The sequence below is a fragment of the Martes martes genome (genome assembly GCF_963455335.1).
Source record: "Martes martes genome assembly, chromosome: 6".
NCBI classification, from domain to species: domain Eukaryota; kingdom Metazoa; phylum Chordata; class Mammalia; order Carnivora; family Mustelidae; genus Martes; species Martes martes.
The window spans coordinates 89,198,154-89,217,553 of record NC_137893.1 but is presented as its reverse complement, the minus strand read 5'-3'; the positions used below and the strand labels follow the sequence as shown (position 1 = coordinate 89,217,553).

Sequence of the window (19,400 nt, the reverse complement as noted above, 5' to 3'; positions counted from 1 at the left end):
TGCCCCACGGTCTGTGTACCTGTGGCTGGGCCCACCAGAGGACAGAGACAGCATAAAATTTCTGCTTTCTCTTTGTGTCCTTGCATTTTTTTTTTTTTTAGGTTTACTTATTTATTTAGGTAACCTCTACACCCAACATGGGGCTCGAACTCACAACCCGAGATCAAGAGTCGAATGCTCTTCCAACTGAGTCCTCCAGGCCCCCCTGTGCCTTTGCATTATTTATTTATTTTTATTTTTATATTTTAAGATTTACTTATTTATTTGAGAGAGAGAGAGTGCTCAAACAAGCGAGGCCCGATCCCACGACCTGGAGATCATGACCTGAGCCAAAATCAAGAGCCCTGTCACTGCATCTTTAAAAATTACAGTGTCAGCCCTGTAACCCCATTCCTTGGTATTTTATAGTTATCATTCAGGAAGAATTCGGAAGTCAGCACGACAGAGCTTTCTTCTAGAGAACGGGATTGGGGTCTTATGACTCAGTTTCCACCCAGTACTCTCTTGCTCCATTTGATTTTTTGTCCTAAGTTTGTGTTTTTCCATCACATAATGAGGGGGAAATCATCATTATAACCAGTGAACAATGGTGTGTCCGCCAACCTCCCTGAAGATCCTGTTTCTGTCAGCCTACTACAGGGCTGAGCAGATGACAAAGTGCTGGCAAAGAGAACTTCTCATCTGAGCTCACTCATTCATTCAACAAATATTTGATAACTAGTCCCAGTGTGTCCAGCACAGTTCTAGAAGCTACGGATCTAGCAGTGAACAAAACGGAGAAAAGCTCCTGCCCTCCTGGGGACTCACATTCTACTGGATATAGAAAGACAACCAACAAAATTCATCAACGTGCCAGGGAGAAGGATAAAAGGTAAGGCGGAGGAGGGCAACAGGGAGGACTGAGAACAGGAGGCTGCCGTGTGGAACAGGATGGTCAGGGAAGGTGACCTGTGAAGACGGGAGAGGTGAGGGAGTGCTCCAGGGGGCTACCTGGAAAAGACGGTTCCAGGCTACAGCAAAGGCAAAGGGCACGGCCAGCATGCTCAAGGAGAGCCAGCGTGACTGCGGAAAGGGAGAGTAGGAGGAGCTGGAGTCACCACAGGATGTCCCCGCGTCTAGCTGAGATGGGGGACGCCGGGCCGGGGGCGCAGGAGCGGGTGGGCTGTGGGCGACCAGCCGCAGGGACGAAGCCGGTGATCCGGTGGGTTTCCAGCCGCGCGGTCGTCAGCGTACGCGGTCGTCAGCGTCCGCAGGCTAACGCCGTGGTCCCACCTCGCCCGCCACTCGCTGGAGCAGCGTCTGGGGACCCAGAGCGGCGTCCCGGAGCCGGGCGGGTCACGTGGCCGCCAGCGGGCGCCCCCTGGCGCGAGGAGGGGAGCGGCGGCTGCTGCGGGATGGCGGCGGCGGCCGGAGCGCGGGAAAGCGGGGAGCCGGGGCAGCCGGGGCAGCCGGGCCGCCGGGCCCTGTACTTCTGCGGGAGCGTCCGCGGCGGGCGCGAAGACCGGGCGCTGTACGGGCGGATCGTGTCGCGGCTGCGGCGCTTCGGGGCGGTGCTCACGGAGCACGTGGCGGCCGCCGAACTGGGAGCGCGCGGTGAGGCGGGCGGCTGGGTGCGGGCGGCGTGGCGCGGTGAGGCGGGGCGGTCCCGCCCCGCTACCGAGATTGCACTTACCCCTCTACCCCCGCCTCGGCGGCGGCCGTCACATACCCGGCCGCGTGTCCCCCTGGCCCGGAGCCCGTCCCCCCAACCCCCGCCCAGCCGGGAAAGGGAGCCGGGGCTCGGACAGCGGGGGTCCCAGTGAGCTTGCGGACGGGAGCCCGGTTTCCGCATTCAGTTCTCTTGACTTGAGTCATTTCTGGAGAACTTTCTTCCCCTCTTTCCAGGGACGGAGCAGAATGGGAAGGAACCGGGCTGCGGCAGTTCCCTCTTCACCTGCCCGCACCTGCTCCCCCACCTAAAACAAAGCTTATCCTCCTGCTTCCCCCTTGGCGGTCAAGGTATCCGCCCTCTCTTGGACCCCACGGACCCGACCACCATCTCTCTCTCGCCCGCTCATCAGGCTGTTTAAATTCCTGGCTGCTGGGTCTTTCTAAAGCGTGGTTTTGATCAATTTTGGTCTGGAATCTCCGCGACTCTTCTAGTTTGGAAAGTTGTGCCCAGAACTCTAGTGCTTCTGCTTGGAAAACCTTGGAAGTGCTTTCCCCTCGGCAGACCCAGGAGCGGATCCAGGATTTGTGGGATCTAATGCAATTTTGGAGTCTCTTTTAAAAGGAGTGATGTAGTTTTTGGAATGTTGGTGAGGTTGGAGTCCAGAGCCCGCGGCCAAGAAAGAATTCTTGAAATGTCTCTGGTGCAAAAAGGTGATTTTATTAGAGCGCAGGGACAGGACCCGTGGGCAGAAAGAGCTGCTGCCCTGGGGTTGTGAGGAATGGCCGATTATAGACTTGAGAGTTGGGGAAGGTAAGGAAAAAGGAAGGTGTCCAAGAGGACTTTGACATGCTGAGGAAGATACCGAAGCCGTTGTCAGGCTAAGATGGTTTTCCCCTGTAGCAGAGCATTAAGACTGTTGGGAGCTTCCTGGAGGAACGTTATACTCTGCCTGCCTCAAGGACTTGCCAGTGGGCTGCAGGTTATAAGGACATTTACTTTTTACCTACATTTCCTTTACCTTTGTCTCCCACATGGCTGTGGAGGGGAGGGTGCTGCTCAGGCTCCAGAAAATTGAGTTACGGGTCTCCGGAAGTTAAGTTATTGATTCGAATGCTTTTTTCTTGTGAATTACTAAGACATTGGTAAACTGAGGGGAGACTCCTGCCCTGCAGGACTGGGGTCCCTATTAGTTCACCATTTGTGTTTCCTTCCCTTAGTTTAGGACAGCTGGGAGTGCCTGAGGAAGGCCACACCTATCCCATCCGGGAGTGGGACGCGCAGGGTTTGCCCGTGTCAGCTTGTGCTCTGTCCTGCCTGCCTTCTGCTCCCTCATCGGGTGAAATCATCGAACAAAATTGCTAGGGCACTGGAAAGGGCCTGTGCGAGTGCCGGGCCCTGAGGCTTAAGGTTCTTTGGTTTCAGGGCATGTCCCTTCCACACACCCCCCACCCAGTGTTTCTGGAACTTTAATGTGCGCAAATGTAGTCTGAGGGAACTTGTTCAAAATGCTGGCTCACAGCAGTCTGGGGTGAAGGCTTCGGGTGTATTTTTAACAAGCTCTCCAGGGACTTTCCTCTGATTCAGGCAGTAACATTTCGCCAAGCCAGGACTGAGAGCACCTCTGACCCCAGTAAGAACACCTCTCCTCTACCCTCCTTCCCAACCCCTCCTATTGGTCGTGCATTGTGTCAAAGTTTGGTGGGGCTCACCATTGCCTGGAGAGCTGATAGAGCAGCCAGGAGTCCTATCAAGCTCTTAGCCGATGCTGATGCCGATGCCGGCACCTGCCGAAGCCAGAGTTAGGCTCTGGTTGTTCAGCCTTTGTTTGCACAGCCAGTCTCTTACTTCTGCCTGCCATTTCCACCCTGCACCCCAGGAGGCTAGTCCTCCTCCTCTCCATCTCTGATCCCTGATCCACAGTGAGGTACAGTCCTTCCTGTAGTCTCCGTATCCCTCATCCGGCCCTAATCACATCCCTCCGGAAGTTTTCTTGTGGCTATTCCATTTCATCCTTTCCCTGGAGCCTTAGTTTTGGGTGGGTCCTCGGAGGTCACCTAGTATGTCTTCCTCCCACCCCGCTTGCGCAGGGCAGATATGGGGGCGGCAAGGGTAGAGGAGAGGTACTGAGTGCTGAGGACCAGGCAGGCAGGGACTTGACCTTGACCAGCTTTTCCTCCTCCACAGGGGAAGAGGCTGCTGGGGGTGACAGGCTCATCCATGAGCGGGACCTGGCCTGGCTGCAGCAGGCAGATGGTGAGCACCTCCCCCTCCTGCCCACAAACTCCTCTGGGATGTTAGGTCTCCTGGACAGGCCTGTGGTCCACACCAGGAAGGGAGTTCCCTCCTCACCACACCCAGACTCTGTCATCCGTCCCTTAACAAGCCCCAGATACCAAGCCCCAGTCTTGTGTTTCTTCCCAGTGGTGGTGGCCGAAGTGACCCAGCCGTCGTTGGGTGTGGGCTACGAGCTGGGCCGGGCTGTAGCCCTCAACAAGCGGATCCTGTGCCTCTTCCGTCCGCAGTCTGGCCGAGGTGAGGGCTCCAAGCCCTGGGTGGGCCCTCCTCCCCCCACCAGCTTTCTGCACACCCAGCCCTGGGGGGCTCTGAGGACAGTGCCTACCCTGGAAACAGGACAGGGACAGGGAAGGGAGCAGAGACAGGGAGCTTCACCTCCCTCCGCCCTTCCTACCCAGTGCTTTCAGCCATGATCCGGGGAGCGGCAGACGGTTCGAGGTTCCAGGTGTTGGACTACGAGGAGGGCCAGGTGGAGGCCATGCTGGATCGCTACTTTGAGGGTGACCCTCCCTAGCAGGTGGCTGCCTCCCCTGACCCAGCTGCTTGACTTAACCCCATTTTGTTAATTCTTCTCTGCCCTCTATCCGTCCTACCTCTTAGCCCCAGTACCAAATTAAAAGTTATGTTTAAAATTCTATCTCTGTCTATATGAGTGATGGGGTAGGACAGGCCCTCAGGATTATCCTTTTCTTTCCTGCTTCACTTCAAGATGTAGAGAGATCCATTAACATTCTGTAGGCCCCGAGAGAGTACTTCCTAATGCCCTCAGACTTCTGCCAGGAACGTTCAAGAGTTTGGAGGAAGGCTGGCCTGGGGTGGGATGGGGAGGGGTCTTTCTCAGCCTCCTCTGCCGCTGGACGGGGTCTGGGGCAAGTGGGCAGGCCTGCACCTGGCCCTGGACCATGGAAACCTTCATTTCCCCTTGTCAGCTTAGGTCAAATGGGTCTGCTTTGGGCCTTCCTGAGAACACAAACATCTGGAGGTCCAAAAGAAAAGTGAAGAATGAGGGTTGGAGGTATGTAGAGGGAGCGGGGAGCTGACACTAGCCTTTGGGGATGCAGCTGCGCAGCCTGCTTCCAGAGAAGTACATGGAAAAAAAGTTTATTCAGTAAACAGAAGGTACTGCAGACACTGGGAACCGCCTCCCCCAACGATGGCAGGAAGGGGCGACCTCATCCCTCAGCCCCCAGGACTCTGGGGTGGCTCCAGGTGTTCCCTGTGTCCTGCCCCTCAGTCATAGGCCTCATCCTCCTCTTCCTCGTCACCAAAGAAGAAAGTGTCTCGGTCCAGGTTCTCAGACTCTTCGTCATAGGAAAAGCTGTCGTTGTCCAGCTCCTCATCAAACTCGTCCTGCTGCCACTCAGGGACATCATCCTCGTCATCTTCGTCCTCCTCCTCCTCATCCACCTCCAGCCCTGGGGACCCCTGAGGCCTGGGGAGGGAGGAAGCCACACTCAGCCCCGCAAAGCCACACCTCTCCCAGGCCCCTGTGGCCGCTCTGCCCACCCTACTCACTGACTGCCAGGCACGTTGGATCCTTTTGCCTCTCGGGCCTCTAACGATGGGCTCTGCAGACCGACCCGGAAGTCCTGGCGAGGAGCCGGGGAGATGTGGGAATTCGGAGAGTAGAGGAGGACCTGGACCTCTGCCCAGCATTCCTTCACCCACCGTTCTCTGCCGGCCTCCCAGGTGCAGGTCCCTCGCACAGGTGCTCCCACCTCTTCTCCCTCCCTCATCCTGAGACTTCACGGCCCCAAGTCTGTGTGTCACAGAACTTGGGCAGTCTCTGGGGACACGGGTCATGCCGGCGGGGGACACGGGTCATGCCGGCGAGGCACCCCACCTCCATGCTTCAGGACTTAACAGTGTCTGTTCCTGTTCTGTCTGCCCAAGTTATTTACTCCTCTGTGAGCTCCCCGAGGGCAAGACTCCTCGTTTCGACTAACATCAGTGTATTAGAGCCAGGAAGAACCTCAGTGGATCCCCATTCCAACATCCCACTTTGGAAGTACTGAAAAGTTCCCAGGGGTTCTGATGAGCAAGCATCACAACAAATACCCTTGCTGTGAGCTATTGGGTAGCACTCGCTAGGCGGGACGGAGCCCCAGCCGCATCCGGTGGGCAGGCCTAGGAGCTGGGTGCGTGCCCAGGTCTCCAAACAGCTGCCTTTCCTTTTGGATCCCCTCCCCACCAGGGCAGGGGCTGTGCCAGGCCCAGGAGGCCCCAGGCTGGGCCGCGCACCTGGGCAGAATGCTGCTGGATAGCCAGCAGCCTCTCCTGGATCCTCCGGAGCAGCTCCAGGCCCGTGCTGAGGCAGTCCATGCGCAGCAGGCGCAGGGACGAGCCCAGGTCTCCACACCGCAGCAGCGTCTCCTCTGCAGAGGGGGCAAGCCACAGGGGCTCCCTCCCTCCTTTGCTTCCTTCAACTCCTTCCTTCTACCACCTAAGTCCTACCCGCACCTACCAGGCAGGGCTCTAGAGTAGACACTCATTCCTGCAAGGCCTCCAACCCAGTGGGGGAAGCAGATGGTAATCTAGTGGGCAGGTGAAGGCCTGTGCCTTTAGGCACCTCATGCCAAGCACCCCATGCCTTCATACCTGAAGTATCGCTGGTAGTGATAAGGCTGGGACGAATGAGGAGGTGGACGACCGCCCAATGGGGTAGCTGGGCTGGGAGGCTATTTTGCCACTGTTTGCTGGGAGGGGATGCTGGGGTGGGGGTGGGAGGCGGGGGTGGGGAAAGAGTCATGGTGGGTGCGGCGCACCGAGGAGTATCTGCAGGGCATTGGTATGCAGCTCCAGGTTCTCAGTCTGCTGCTCCACCACGTCCATGTGCTCCGTGTCCTGGTTGTAGAAGCTGTACACGCAGGCATAGGCCAGCACCTGTGGGAGCCCAAGCCAGCCCTTTCCTTGCTGAACCTCAGCACTGCCTCCCTCCCCACCCCATTCCCTCCATCCCCGCCAGAGCCCCTGGCCCCGTCCCCACCACCTTGCGGGCCTGCTCCAATCCCCGGCAGGCGTCACTGAGGAAGGTGAAGGATCTGGGGGGCGGCACCTCATGGATGGCAGACACGCGGTTCCGCAGGCTCAGGGCGAACTCCTGTGCAGGGGTGAGGTGGATCAGCACTGCAGGCAGCCCTCCCTGCCGGCTCAGAACTCGGCACCCACGCGATTGCGATCTGGAGCTCCTGCCCCACCCTCCACCCCAGCCCTCTGACCTTGTCACCCACGCAACTGTTCCCTCCCTGCTCACCCGGGCCTGGTGATGGAAAGTACATCTCTCGTTATAGTCCTGAAACCGCTTCTCCTGGCGAGCTGCTCTGCTTACCTGGGAAGGACGGGTTGAGAGGGAGGACTCTTGGGCGCTTTGATGGGCAGGGCAGGGCGAAGGCACCCTGTGTACAGACCTTCAGACACTTCACCCAGACCTGTCCATCTAATCCTAACTCTGGGAAGTAGGTCACATTATTCTCCCCCTCTGCAGGGGAGGATGCCACGGTGTGGGCAAGGAAACCAGCCCAAAGCCACCTACTAAGCAGGGGTGCCGGGCTCTGACACGAGGCATGGGCTCTGCTTGGCTCTGGCCTGGTGCCTCTGGGAATGCACAGCCCTCCCAGGACAGAACTCCCAGCACGTGTCGGCCCAGGTGGCTTCAGTCTTCACACGGAGCCTCTGTCCCAACAGTTGTTCGGCTGCCCAGAACACAGAGCCATCTCTGCCCAGGGCCTGCAGCCATATCCCATCCCGGCTGCGCTGGGGCCCCCTGGCCCTGGCCTCGGCCCCTTACCATGGCAGAGCAATTGTAGTAGTCTTTGTGATTTGGCTTCCAGGACTTGAGGCAGCGCCAGCAAAATCCATGGTTGCATTTGGCACAGGTCATGCTATGGAGGAAGCTGGCTGGTCAGAGGGCTTCTGCCCCAGGTCAGGGCCACACCGGGAGCCCCCGGATGAGACCTGGAGGCCCCATCGATTCTGCCCTGGCCCCTCTGTGCCCTGACAGTCTCTAACCTCACCAAGCCCTAGTGAGTGCACCCGAGCTCCCCAGCCCCATGCGGTGCAGACTTAAAATTAGGGGAAGGAGGGGCGCCTGGGTGGCTCAGTGGGTTAAAGCCTCTGCCTCCGGCTCAGGTCATGATCCCAGGTCCTGGGATCGAGCCCCGCATCGGGCTCTCTGCTCAGCAGGGAGCCTGCTTCCTCCCTCCCTCTCTGCATGCCTCTCTGCCTATTTGTGATCTCTGTCTGTCAAATAAATAAATAAAATCTTTAAAAAAAAAAATAGGGGAAGGAGTGTTAAGGAGCAAGAGTCACTGGAGGGCACCAGGACCAGGCTGAGTAACTGCTGTCCTCTGCTCAGCTCTCTGGTGAGCCCCATGGGCCCCCTGCCCCCATACCACCAGGCCTCCCACCTTGTCCCGTGCCCTCTGACCCCCCTCAATGCCCGCAGTATCCCCTCTTACTGCAGACACCCTTCGTTCTTCTCAATGGGAGCCTGGCAGCTGGGACAGCGCTTGGAGATGAGCTTGGCCAGGTGCTTGCTCTGGGCCTCCACACTCATGCCATCATAGTAGCCACCATCGTCGACCCACTGGGACATGTGGCTGCAGCTGGCAGGGTAGTGTGCCTAGAGCAGGAGGGGGCAGGGAGGACATGGCTGAGCCCTGAGCCTGGGCCCAGGGTGGTGCTGCAGGTGTGCAAGGGAGGGGGGTTGCATGGGGGAGGCCTGCAGGGGGAGGAAGAGAGCTTGAGCTGGTGGCAAAGCATGAGGACAAGGCATAGCCTGTGACTGTGTGTATGTGTGTGTGTTTGTGTGTGTGTGTGTGTGTGTGTGTGATGGAGAGGGGTGCTGGCAGGGGAGGGGTGCAGGCCGTGCTCAGGGGCATGGCTGGGCAGGCACCCACCTCAGGGAAACTACAGTTGAAGCAGGAGGCCCAGCCACACTTGGAGCAGGTGGTCCCACAGCCCAGGCCCTGGCGGTACAGGATGCGGTCGCAGCCCTGAGGGTTGGTGCACCAGGTCAGGTTGGAGCAGCTCTCCACGTAGCCGCGCAGGAGGGCCTTCTCGTACTGTGAGGACACAGACGCCACCCAGTGAGGGCCCGGCTCTCCAGGACACCATACATCCATAACCACTGCCCCTCCCCATCCCACCCCAAGCACATCAGTCGACTCCCTGGGGCCCATCCCTCTGGCTGTGCAGCGCAGTCTCCCACAGAAGAGGGGCTACCTTGGAGATGACATCCGGTGAGGAGACAATGGCCCGGATGAAGGCTCCGGTGGGCTGCGCGGGGCAGTCAGCAATGGGGCAGGTGCAATTCAACACAAGGTTCTGCTCAATCCGAGTTGTCAGATACTCATTCCAGCAAGACTGGTGGGGGAGAGAGGGGCTGCTCAGGGACAGCAGGGGAGCAGCACAGGACACCGGTGTCCTGGTAAATCACCTAGCACCCATCTCTGACAATGCGGAAGACCAGGGACGACCCTGCTCCAGAGCCACCTCACAATGGACCCTAACCTTTCTGGCTTCTTTGGGCTTTCCTGGGATTGGCCCAAATCTCAGCTGCCTTTGAGAATGTATGGGTCAAGATAGTGGCCTCATTTTCATTATTGCTGGGATGCACATGGAGGGAAAGGGTAAGAGAACCAAGAAACAGGAGATGATTCAAGTGCTAAGAAGGATTTGGAGAAAGCAAGAAGGTTGGAGAGGAGGGAGGCCTAGGGGCCACAGAGTGCCTTTCCCCCACCAGGTGGCTAGCCTTGGACACTATGAACGTTGCCACCTTGTCCCATGCCCTCTGACCCCCCTCAGAGGGCCTCTCCTCCCAGCTCCATCTGCTCGCCTGGCTCCTCGGTGCTCCCATCTCCCCAGACTCAGCCTCTTCACAAATAGCCTCGCCCACTGCGTCCCCCAAGTCCCAGTCACCCATGTCAGAAGCCTCAAGTCTCTCGGATCTTTTTCTAGCTCCCACGTCACTGCACCACCCTAAACCAGGCCCTTATCTCCTCACCCCTAAACTGCAGCAGGAGCTTATCCCCATAAATGCTCTTCCTACCCCGATCCCTCCTCCATGCAATCCCCGCTTGGTTCAGGTGTGATCAGCAGCCTGCACCTCCTAAAATACCCCATTAATGACTCCTTTCCTTCACACTGCCGAGTGTGCAGAGTTTTCCAAGATGGTGCATCTAGACCTCGGGGGTACCTCCGGTACCAAAGCTCCAGGGTAAATGGAAAGTGCCTTACCGGACTATTTCTACTCAAAGCAAAGTACTAAATAGAATAAAACAAAACCCTTTTTATAGTGAAAGAAACCCAGATAAACTAGGAAGTTGAATGCAGAATTTCTGCATTTTTGAGATAAAACAGGAAAATGCTCCAAGTTCAGACCACACACTTGCAGGCACACAGGTCCCTTAGGGCATAGAGGCCTAAGACTGGCCTCTCAGTTTGGAGCCCATCCCACTTCCCTAAAGAGCCTCCGCTGTAGGCTTGCTCTAGTTTCTGCTGTCCTCCCTGTCCAGCCCACCTGGAATGCAGTCTCCAGTCCATATTCCCCTCCTGCCTCGGCCAACCCTGCCTGTCACTCAAGGCTCACACGCAAAAGCCTCCTCGGACAGCCTCAAGCCCTAGGATTTCCCTTCTCTTGAGTTCTCTTGCATTTCAAGGTGCTGCTCAGCTATAACTTATTCACCCGCTCCTCCTTGACTGGGACTTCTCCAATGAGCCTGTTTTCCTCAGGCTCCCTGTCTCTACAACTCTGTAAGGGGCTCTGTGCAGCCGGCACTCTGGGCCAGCTTCTGTTTCCCTGTGGGATGCTAGCCAGGCCACTCCACTTAATTCCAAATTCCCCTGTCCAGGCCCAGACAGGTGTCCAACAAAAAGCTCAAATTTCACATGGCCAGAACAGACTGAATTTCCCTTCAAAAACCTGCCCTCCACACCAAGCCCCACCCCAACATCTTGTTCAACTCAGTAGAGAACACATCTCAGCCACCCAGATGCTCTGGTCAGAACCCAAGAAGCACCCTTGATTCCCTTGTCCTAAGTCCCACGTTGGCTCAGCCGAGTCCTGTCGGCTCTGCCTCCTGATGTACACCAACCCATCCACTTCTCTCTTCACTGCTGACCGTGGGCCGAACTCCCACCACCTCCTGGCTCTCGGTACAACAGTCTCCCGATGGGTACCCTGCTTCCACATCTGATCTCCCCAAGCCTTTCTTCCACATGCAGTGATCTTTTCAAAAATATAAATCACATCCTTCCTCTCACTCTCCTGCTTAACCCACCGTGGCCTTCTGTAAAGTCAAGCCCACTGTCTGCCGATCCCAACCCAACTGGGCCCCCGTCTCCCTCTGAATTCTCTCCCTTGGCTGTCCCACCACGTCACTGTGCTTTAGCCACCAGGCTCAGCTTCTTCACGTTTCCTGCCCCTCTGTCTGCCATACTCTTCCCTTAGATAGTCCCCTCCTCAGGATGGCCTTCCCTGACATCCGCAATCTGAAGTCCCTGACTGGCTCCTCCCCCACTCCTCACCTCAGTCACTTCCTTTGACGTGACCCAGTTGTATTTCCTTCCTGCACTTGTCATGAAAGTGTGAGGGAGGGCCCTAGAGCAAGACCACCCAAGTCCGAATCCTGACCTTGGGCAGGTGACCTCTCTTCTGGGAGCCTCCATCTGTCTCCAGCAAAAATACCTACCTCACACGACTACCATGGAAATTAAGCAAGATAATGCATGTATCACATTGGAATGGCCCAGAACATGTCCCCCGTAAGTATTAGCTGCTTGTGTTATTAGCTCTTGGGTCATTTCTTGCTTGGATTTTCCCCACCCCCTCACACAGCACCGAATGCTGTGCATACAGTGAGTTCATGACAAATATTAGTTGAACAATAAAGTGAAAGCAGAAAGGAAATAATTAAGAACCTGGAGAAAGGGAGCATAGGCAAAGGTGTGAGAAGAATAATGAAGCCGAGAAAAAGGGAGGACGAAAAAGTACCCGTATACACGCCTGCCAGCACTCATGTCCCGGATCACCCACCCCTGCGGGGACGCTGGTGGCAGAGGCAGCTAGATTCATGGCAACAAGCATCCTCATCCTGTTAAGTTGAGGTATTTGGGCTTAGCATCAGTTCTAAGAGCTGTGAGGCAGGGAACATACAACACTCAGCACCCCGGCTCCCTGCACCTCGGCCTCTCTTCCCCAGCACCGAGCACCACTCACTCCCCATCTACAGCTTTCTCTGCTCTGCTTCACAGTGACAATACCTGGCTTCCCGTAATTCCCTCTACTTCCGTGCTGTTCTCTGGTTTACACCATTTCCTTTCATTTTTATGTTCAATGAGAATATACGGTAAGTGCTGATATTCTGTGATAAACAGACTTGGTGATCAGGAAACCATAAACCTACAGTCATCACCAATTTACTAACACGTCTCATTTATGAAGCACCTTGATGTACAGTTTATGTGTGTGCATCATCTATCTACCTATTGTTCTCAAACTCGGCTGAACACTGGAATCACCTGCATTTTTTAAAATGCAGATGTGGGGTGCCTGGGTGGATCAGCGGGTTAAGCCTCTGCCTTTGGCTCAGGTCATGATCCCAGGGTCCTGGGATCGAGCCCCACATCAGGCTCTCTGCTCAGGGAGCCTGCTTCCCCTTCTCTCTCTGCCTGCCTCTCTGCCTACTTTTGATCCCTGTCTGTCAAATAAATAAATAAAATCTTAAATTAAAAAAAAACCTCAAGATGTCTAGGGACACCTGCGTGGTTCAGTTGGTTAAGCATCCAATTCTTGATGTCAGCTCAGGTCATGATCTCAGGGTCATGGGATTGAGCCCTGTGTTGAGCTCTGTGGTCAGCACAGAGTCTGCTTGGTCCCTGCCCCCCACTGTCTCAAATAAATAAATAAATAAATAAATAAATAAATTCTTTAAAAGAATAAAGTTAAAAATTAAAAAATGTAAAAAAGTAAAAAAAATAGAACTCCAGATGCTTGGGTTTCACCTCAAGATTCTGATTTAATTGGTTTGGGTTATAGTCTGAGCATGAGGATTCTTTTTTTTTTAAGGGTCAGGGGGAAAGGGCAGGGAGAGAATCCCAAGCAGGCTCCATGCCCAGCATGGAGCCCAATGCAGGGCTCGATCTCACAACCCTGAGATCATGATCTGAGCCAAAATCAAGAGTTGGATGCTCAACCGACTGAGTCACCCAGGCGCCCCAAGCATGAGGATTTTTAAAATCTCCCAGTGATTCTAATATGCAGTAAAGCTTTACAGCCATGGATCCCTATCGCTGGACCCCGACAACCACCCTTCCCCTTCCGAGTGTTGAGGCTGGCGGCACCACTTACAGATGACAAAACTAGTTTGAGAGGGACTAAGCGGGCCGTCCAACATTGCCCCGGCTAGGAGATAGCAGTGCTGGGCCAGAACTCCGGAGCTGCCTAGGAACTGTGGGGGAGGTGGAAAGCCAGGGGCTGCCAAGAAGCAGGTGGGGCCTCACCTTACAGCAGTAGTGCCTGCAGCACAGGGAGGGCAAGTCGTCATCAGGCTCCAGTGGGCTGACACACACAGGGCAGTGGTCAGGGCGTGCAGGGGCGGCCTGGGCCTGGGGTACGCACAGCCCAGCCGCCAGCAACAGGGGCTCGGGGTTATCACTGTAGCTCTGCAGCAGCTGTTCAGCACCCCAGTGGGAATGAGCCAAAAGGTGCTGAGCCACATCTGGCTCTAAGTTCAGTGTCTCTTGCACCTGCCGTACGGTCTGCTCCATCAACCCTTCGACCTCCTGGGGGCTCATGGTGCGGCCTGCAGGCAGCTGGAGTGATGCCAGTGCAGCTACGGCTTCTGGGCTTGAGGGGAGAGAAGAGGCAGCCATCAGTCTCCCTGCCCTGCTCATCTACTAAATGAAACCCACCCTCCCCCAGCCCTCAGCTCCTCACTTGTGCGCCCCTGCTTGTGCGTGCTTAACCAGCCTCAGGACGACCACCCAAACCCACTGTCAGAGCGCGGCTCTCCACAGAAGCATCTGTAAGTGAGGGCTGAGGCTGGCTGTCACAGTGATTCAGGCACTCCAGGAATCTGGTGGGCAGGCATCAGGATGCTAGGTGTGGACGGGATCCCCACAGTGAATGGGATGATCCCACTGTAAACTCCACCCCAAACACCAGCAATCCATCTGGTGAGAAACCAGTGTCTACAGCCTTACTTCTCCAAGTATGGGCCAAGGACCAGCAGCCTGCATATCACAGGGAGCTCTACTGAATCGGGATCTGCCTTTTAATGGGATCCCCTGTGGTGTGTATGCAAGTGACTCCTCTAGAAAACTCACTTTACACACGGTGCAGAGGATAGGCATAAAAGCAGTGCCGAAACAACCTGTGGTGAACGGGATGTGATGGGACAAGCTTTAGGGGTGCCAGCTAATTAGGGGGATCTGACGGCAAACTCCTCTTGGAACGGGCTTCTTGAAAACTAGTTTGTACATTTCACGGAGCTCAGTGAGTCATCAGCACTCAATACGTATCTGTATGATATTCCATTTTTGCTTAGAATGAGAGACATCCATACAGGAGCTTGTGTCTGGGTCGCTTGCCTAAGGGCTGGCTCCTGGGGGATGGGAACAGCAAGGCCCCTGATCAGAAAGGAGATGACAGTGCTGACAAGGGAATGAGGACTGGCAAAGTGGAAAAACAACAGAGGCAAGAAAAACGGGGTAAGACAAAGAAAGAAATCAAGCGTCTTTCCACCAAAGAGCCTGACTTTGGCACTAAACCTCCTCCTGTGTCACTGCAGTGCCATCTGTCCTGGGAGCCCATCCCTCCCTACTGGCTTAGAGCCCTTGCAGCTGGGGAACAGGACTGAGAACAGCTACCTAGGCTTGCAGGTCTTGGTGGTCTGGTTGCCACAGAAGGGGACCTCTGCCTGGCCCCGGCAAGGCCCCGTAGGCTCTGGCGTGGCATACGTCAGGATCTGGGGCCGGTCGTCACGCCGTTCCACGTAGCCCTGGCCCAGGAGATGCAGGATGCAAGAGAGGACATCTGTACTAGTACAGGCCACGCCTCCTGCAACAGTGCGGCCCAGGCTTCCGGGGGGGTTTGGACCCTTCTGCCAGGCTTCCAGCACCTGGATGGGACAAGAGGAAACAGGCAGGCTACTTTTACCTAGAGGAGCCAGCCTGCCTGGGTTCGATGCTCGGCTCTTCCACTTACTAGCTGTGTGACTACAGATGTGTTACTAACTCTCAGGCCTCACTTTTCTTCTCTGTCAAATGGGAATAATAGTAAATGATAAAACTAATACCGCCACCATCACCTATCCCGTAAGACTGTTGTGCAGATTAAATGACTCAATCACGCAAACTCTTGGAAGAGGGCCTGGCACATGATGAACACTCATATCTCATCTCTACCTTTTGCCTTACTAAGTGCTCTGTCAGGAAGAGAAAACACAGATGCAAATGTCACCCTAGAGTTCTTATACTGAGAGAGTTTACCTTCCCTTGTGATGATCCCTGACTCTAAGCCTCAACCCTGAGCCTGACTCTCTCCCTCCCCTAACTTCACGGTCCCCTCTGCCTACCAGACAAACCAGCTGATCAATATGGAGGCCCTTTTCCCCATGGGCTTTGAGAATACGGACAAGAAGACAGCTCAAGAGGTTCCTCTTCTGTTCCAGAGTTCGGCCCTCATCCTTCTCGACGTTCAAGTACTTCTGGGACGGTATCAACCACAGAGCTTCCCCACAGTGCTGGGGCTCAGGCGTCCGAAGCCGCAGCATACCTGGAACTCACTCCCAGTCAGCACCCGAGGCAGGGAAGGGAGAGGTGAGTGAAGGCAAAGGGGACCCCGGTTCTTTCCCTACCACACGCCTACCATGAGTGCCCCATCCCCTAGGAGCAGCGGCAAAGCCCAGCCCTGTTGACCTACCCCTGGGTGGAAAGCCCTGACCCTCGTGCAGGGTCAAAGGGCCATTGTCTGAGGTGAGCGGCAGAAGCGCCTGGAGCAGCAGCTCTGGGGTGAGGTCAGAATTCTTCAGCAGGGTCTCTACAGACACCTCCTGATGAGGAGAAACAGGGGCAGTCAGGAGTAGAGAGTCAGGGAAAAGGAAAATAAGAGAAGGAAGGCGGGAAGAAGGGGCAGAGTTTAGAACAGTGGCAGACAGGGGGAAGAGAAGACAGAGGCCAAGAAGCTGAGGCACCTCTGTCTGATTGAAATACAACAGCAGCCACATCTGCACGGTGGACACATGCAGGGTCTGGTTCCCAAACTGCAGCTCGGCCCTCCCCAGCCACGTCCACTGCAGCCGCCGATGTGGTCCCATGTCCAGGACTGGATGATTCTGACCTGGGAAAGCACAGAAGAGTAGAGACAAAGAGCAGGGGAAACGAGGGGGTTAGAGGCTGAGGCCAGGGTGTACCATTAGTCAAGCTTCGCTCCTGCTGATCTCTGTGGGGAGGAGGGCCCCCACAGAAGTACCCTGTCAAGCTTCCAGAGCTCAGCCTCCTCTGTGCTTGCCTCCCTGGCGAGCCACACGTAATCTGGGAGCCCACCCTGTGCCTCGCCCCACACCAGGCAGGCTTCACGAAAGAAACACCAGAGAGAAGAGACCTGGGTTTTGCCCTCAAGGAGCTGACAGTTTATAAAGACCCACTAGGCTGCGTCTCTTCCTCCTGCTGTGTTACAGCTCAGGCAAGATGAGCCTGGATATCCACTCTTACTAGAAAGCAAGGATGTTGTCAAAGCCGGACAGTATCAAGAGGAGCGAGTCTGAGAGGTGCTCTCTGGCCAAAGATGGGGCAGTGTGAGCATCAAGAAAATAACACCTGTGCTGGGTTGAAACATAGGAAATATTTTAAAATTCATGAGTTCATCATGACATATTTCTTTTAAAAAACCACACTGGCTATCTCTTTGGAGGATGCTAGAGGAACCAACACATTATTTTGAAAACCAGTTCAGAGTAAGGGGGAGGAGGAGAGAATCAAGCCTTTCCTATATAAACCATACTTCAGGGTAACCAGAAAGTTGAGAGAAAACGTTTAACCTAATACAACAAAACCAGAATGGTGCGATCCGCACACCCTAATGAAATGACAGCTGAGCAATGGCAACGAGTGACTGCCATGTGAGAAGTTGACAGGAAACTATACATAATGTGCAGATCAGACTTGCAACACTGAACCCCACTGATCCATCTTAAAACATCCCAGAGACAGGTAGGACACGCTACCACCTATGAAACGCTCTTGCCCCAGAAATCACACCCAAATTGGAATCAACATCTTTATCTAAATATCTGTTTTCCAGAAATGAAAGAGACAGAGGAACAGGCCAGAGGACACCACGTGGATACGGTCAGCAAAATCCACCCTGTGGATGACTCTGTGTGGCAAACAATCTAGTTTCCTCTATAGACAATTGCAAGGGAGCAAAAAAGGAAGGCAGGATCCATAGATTACTGGAGATGAAAGGCAGAGCTCGATCAAATGAAGGTGTAGGCTTGGTGTAGATCCCCAATTAACAAAAACTAATTTTGAAAACGTGAGGAAAAGGGGGAGGAATATGGACACTTTACTGTCTGATATTAGGAACTATTATTAATTTCTCAGAGTTTGATCACTGTAGTGCCCTTGCTTTTAAAAACAGAATCCTTAATCTTTTAAATTTGAGAACTGGGGAAAGTTGGGTGGGGGGTACAGAAGAAATGAGATTGGCCATGAATTGATCCACGTGTACACTGGAATTTATTCTGTCTACTTTTTAAAAAAGGATTTATTTATTTATTTGAGAGAGAGAGGGAGAGAGAGCACACACAGAAGGAAAGGGAGAGACAGACTCCCAATGAGCAGGGAGCCCGATGCAGGGCTCAATACCAGAACCGAGGGATCATGATCTGAGCCGAAGACAGATGCTCAGTTGACTGAGCTACCCAAGTGCCCCACATTCTGTCTACTTCTGTGTATGTCTGAAATTTACCATAATAAAAAAAATTTTAAATGAGGGTGAAGGTAAGCCATTCTCAAAAACTGATAGTTTTTCACCAATACTCCCTCAATGAAGAGACTTCTAAAGGATATACTTAGGGGGGGATGCCTGGGTGGCTCGGTTGGCTAAGCATCTGCCTTCAGCTCAGGTCATGATCCTAGGGTCCTGGGATTGAGTCCACATCGGGCTCCTTGCTCAGTGGGGAGCCTGCTTCTCCCTCTGCCTCTGCCTGCCACTCTGCCTGCTTGTGCACACTCTCTCTCTGACAAATAAGTAAATAAAATCTTTAAAAAATAAAAAGAAAATTTAAAAAAAAAGGATATACTTAGGGATGGAGATGGAACTCAGAAAGAAGGATCAAGATGCAAAAGGATTATATGTTTATTAAAATAAAAAAAATAAAATAAAATAAAATAAAAATTATGAAGATGTATCTATTAAAAAAAAAGATGCAAAAGGATTAGTGATGGAAGCAACTAGTATAATAGCAAATCTAAACACCAACCGAATAAGACAGTGATAATAATGACTCTTTGGGAGGTAGGAAAAAAAAGATTGCCCTAAAATATCAAACAACGGTAACAATTAAGATGGGAGTGAGAGTTGCAGTTAAGATTTTCTATGGCCCTGGGGCACCTGGGTGGCTCAGTTGGTTAAGCATCTTCCTCCGGCTCAGGGCATGATCCCATGGTGCTGGGATCAAATCCCACATCTGGCTTTCTGCCCAGCGGTGGTCTGCTTCTTCCTCTCACTCTCCCTCTGTATTCTCCCTCTCTCTCTCTCAAACAAATAACTAAATCTTTAAAAAAAAGATTTTCTATGGTCCTTTTATTGCTCGGGAAGTTTGGGGAGTGATATTAACAAGTCAAACATACAGGTTACAAACATAAGGGTAATCACCTACAGAAATAGAATGTGTGACTTCCAAAACTGGTAGAGACCAAAAAAAAAAAAAAAAAAAAGGAATTTTTAAAAATGCACAAAAATCCAAGGTAGAAATATATCTATAAATGTGTTCAATTTACAGGGCGCCTGGGTGGCTCAGTGGGTTAAAGCCTTTGCCTTCGGCTCAGGTCATGATCCCAGGGTCCTGGGATCGAGCCCCGTATCGGGCTCTCTGCTCAGCAGGGAGCCTGCTTCCCCCTCTCTCTCTGCCTGCCTCTCTGCCTACTTGTGATCTCTCTCTCTCTGTCAAATAAATAAATAAATAAAAATATTTTTTTAAAAAATGTGTTCAATTTACTATTCTTTTTTTAACTATATTCTTTGTATATATAAAATATCTAAAATTTAAAATTATAAGAAAGGTAAACTAAAATGTAAGAGCTTAGAGGCGCCTGGGTGGCCCAGTGGATTGGGCCTCTGCCTTCAGCTCAGGTCATGGTCCCAGGGTCCTCGGCAGGGAGCCTGCTTCCCCCTCTCTCTCTGCCTGTCTCTCTGCCTATTTGTGATCTCTCTCTATGTCAGATAAAT

General features: G+C 53.8%; 2 protein-coding genes across 4 annotated transcripts in view; one reads left to right on the top strand and one right to left on the bottom strand.

Annotated features, from left to right (window-relative positions):
• The first annotated feature begins 1,371 nt into the window (after positions 1-1,371).
• DNPH1 (2'-deoxynucleoside 5'-phosphate N-hydrolase 1) lies at positions 1,372-4,582 on the top strand. Of its 2 annotated transcripts, XM_080806670.1 has the most exons (4): positions 1,384-1,593; positions 3,836-3,904; positions 4,073-4,183; positions 4,345-4,582. In XM_080806670.1, the coding sequence occupies exons 1-4, from the start codon at positions 1,395-1,397 to the stop codon at positions 4,458-4,460; spliced, it is 495 nt and encodes a 164-aa protein (XP_080662796.1). In that variant the 5' UTR covers positions 1,384-1,394; the 3' UTR covers positions 4,461-4,582. The 2 variants fall into 2 exon arrangements, with proteins under 2 accessions (XP_080662795.1, XP_080662796.1); XM_080806669.1 differs by having other exon boundaries at positions 1,372-1,593; positions 4,073-4,582.
• Positions 4,583-5,031: 449 nt separating this feature from the next.
• The window catches only part of CUL9 (cullin 9), a 36,626-nt gene continuing 22,257 nt past the window's right edge, over positions 5,032-19,400 (bottom strand). For both annotated transcript variants that reach the window (XM_080805141.1, XM_080805142.1), the window contains exons 26-40: positions 16,141-16,286; positions 15,870-15,999; positions 15,523-15,722; positions 14,816-15,066; positions 13,448-13,793; positions 9,170-9,310; positions 8,845-9,009; positions 8,404-8,567; positions 7,734-7,827; positions 7,200-7,274; positions 6,936-7,046; positions 6,712-6,829; positions 6,188-6,321; positions 5,462-5,535; positions 5,032-5,378 (exon numbers count right to left, since the gene is read on the bottom strand). In XM_080805141.1, the coding sequence (XP_080661267.1) occupies positions 5,177-5,378; positions 5,462-5,535; positions 6,188-6,321; positions 6,712-6,829; positions 6,936-7,046; positions 7,200-7,274; positions 7,734-7,827; positions 8,404-8,567; positions 8,845-9,009; positions 9,170-9,310; positions 13,448-13,793; positions 14,816-15,066; positions 15,523-15,722; positions 15,870-15,999; positions 16,141-16,286 (2,351 nt within the window). In that variant the 3' untranslated portion in view covers positions 5,032-5,176. The remainder of the gene's footprint in view (positions 5,379-5,461; positions 5,536-6,187; positions 6,322-6,711; positions 6,830-6,935; positions 7,047-7,199; positions 7,275-7,733; positions 7,828-8,403; positions 8,568-8,844; positions 9,010-9,169; positions 9,311-13,447; positions 13,794-14,815; positions 15,067-15,522; positions 15,723-15,869; positions 16,000-16,140; positions 16,287-19,400) is intronic.

What these genes read in the sequence shown, in the direction of transcription:
- DNPH1 (XM_080806669.1), top strand. Translation starts at nt 1,395, where the DNA reads ATGGCGGCGGCGGCCGGAGCGCGGGAAAGCGGGGAGCCGGGGCAGCCG. An exon ending in CGCCGAACTGGGAGCGCGCG is followed by an intron (nt 1,594 to 3,835) that starts GTGAGGCGGGCG and finishes CCTCCTCCACAG; the next exon opens with GGGAAGAGGCTGCTGGGGGT. An exon ending in CTGGCTGCAGCAGGCAGATG is followed by an intron (nt 3,905 to 4,072) that starts GTGAGCACCTCC and finishes GTTTCTTCCCAG; the next exon opens with TGGTGGTGGCCGAAGTGACC.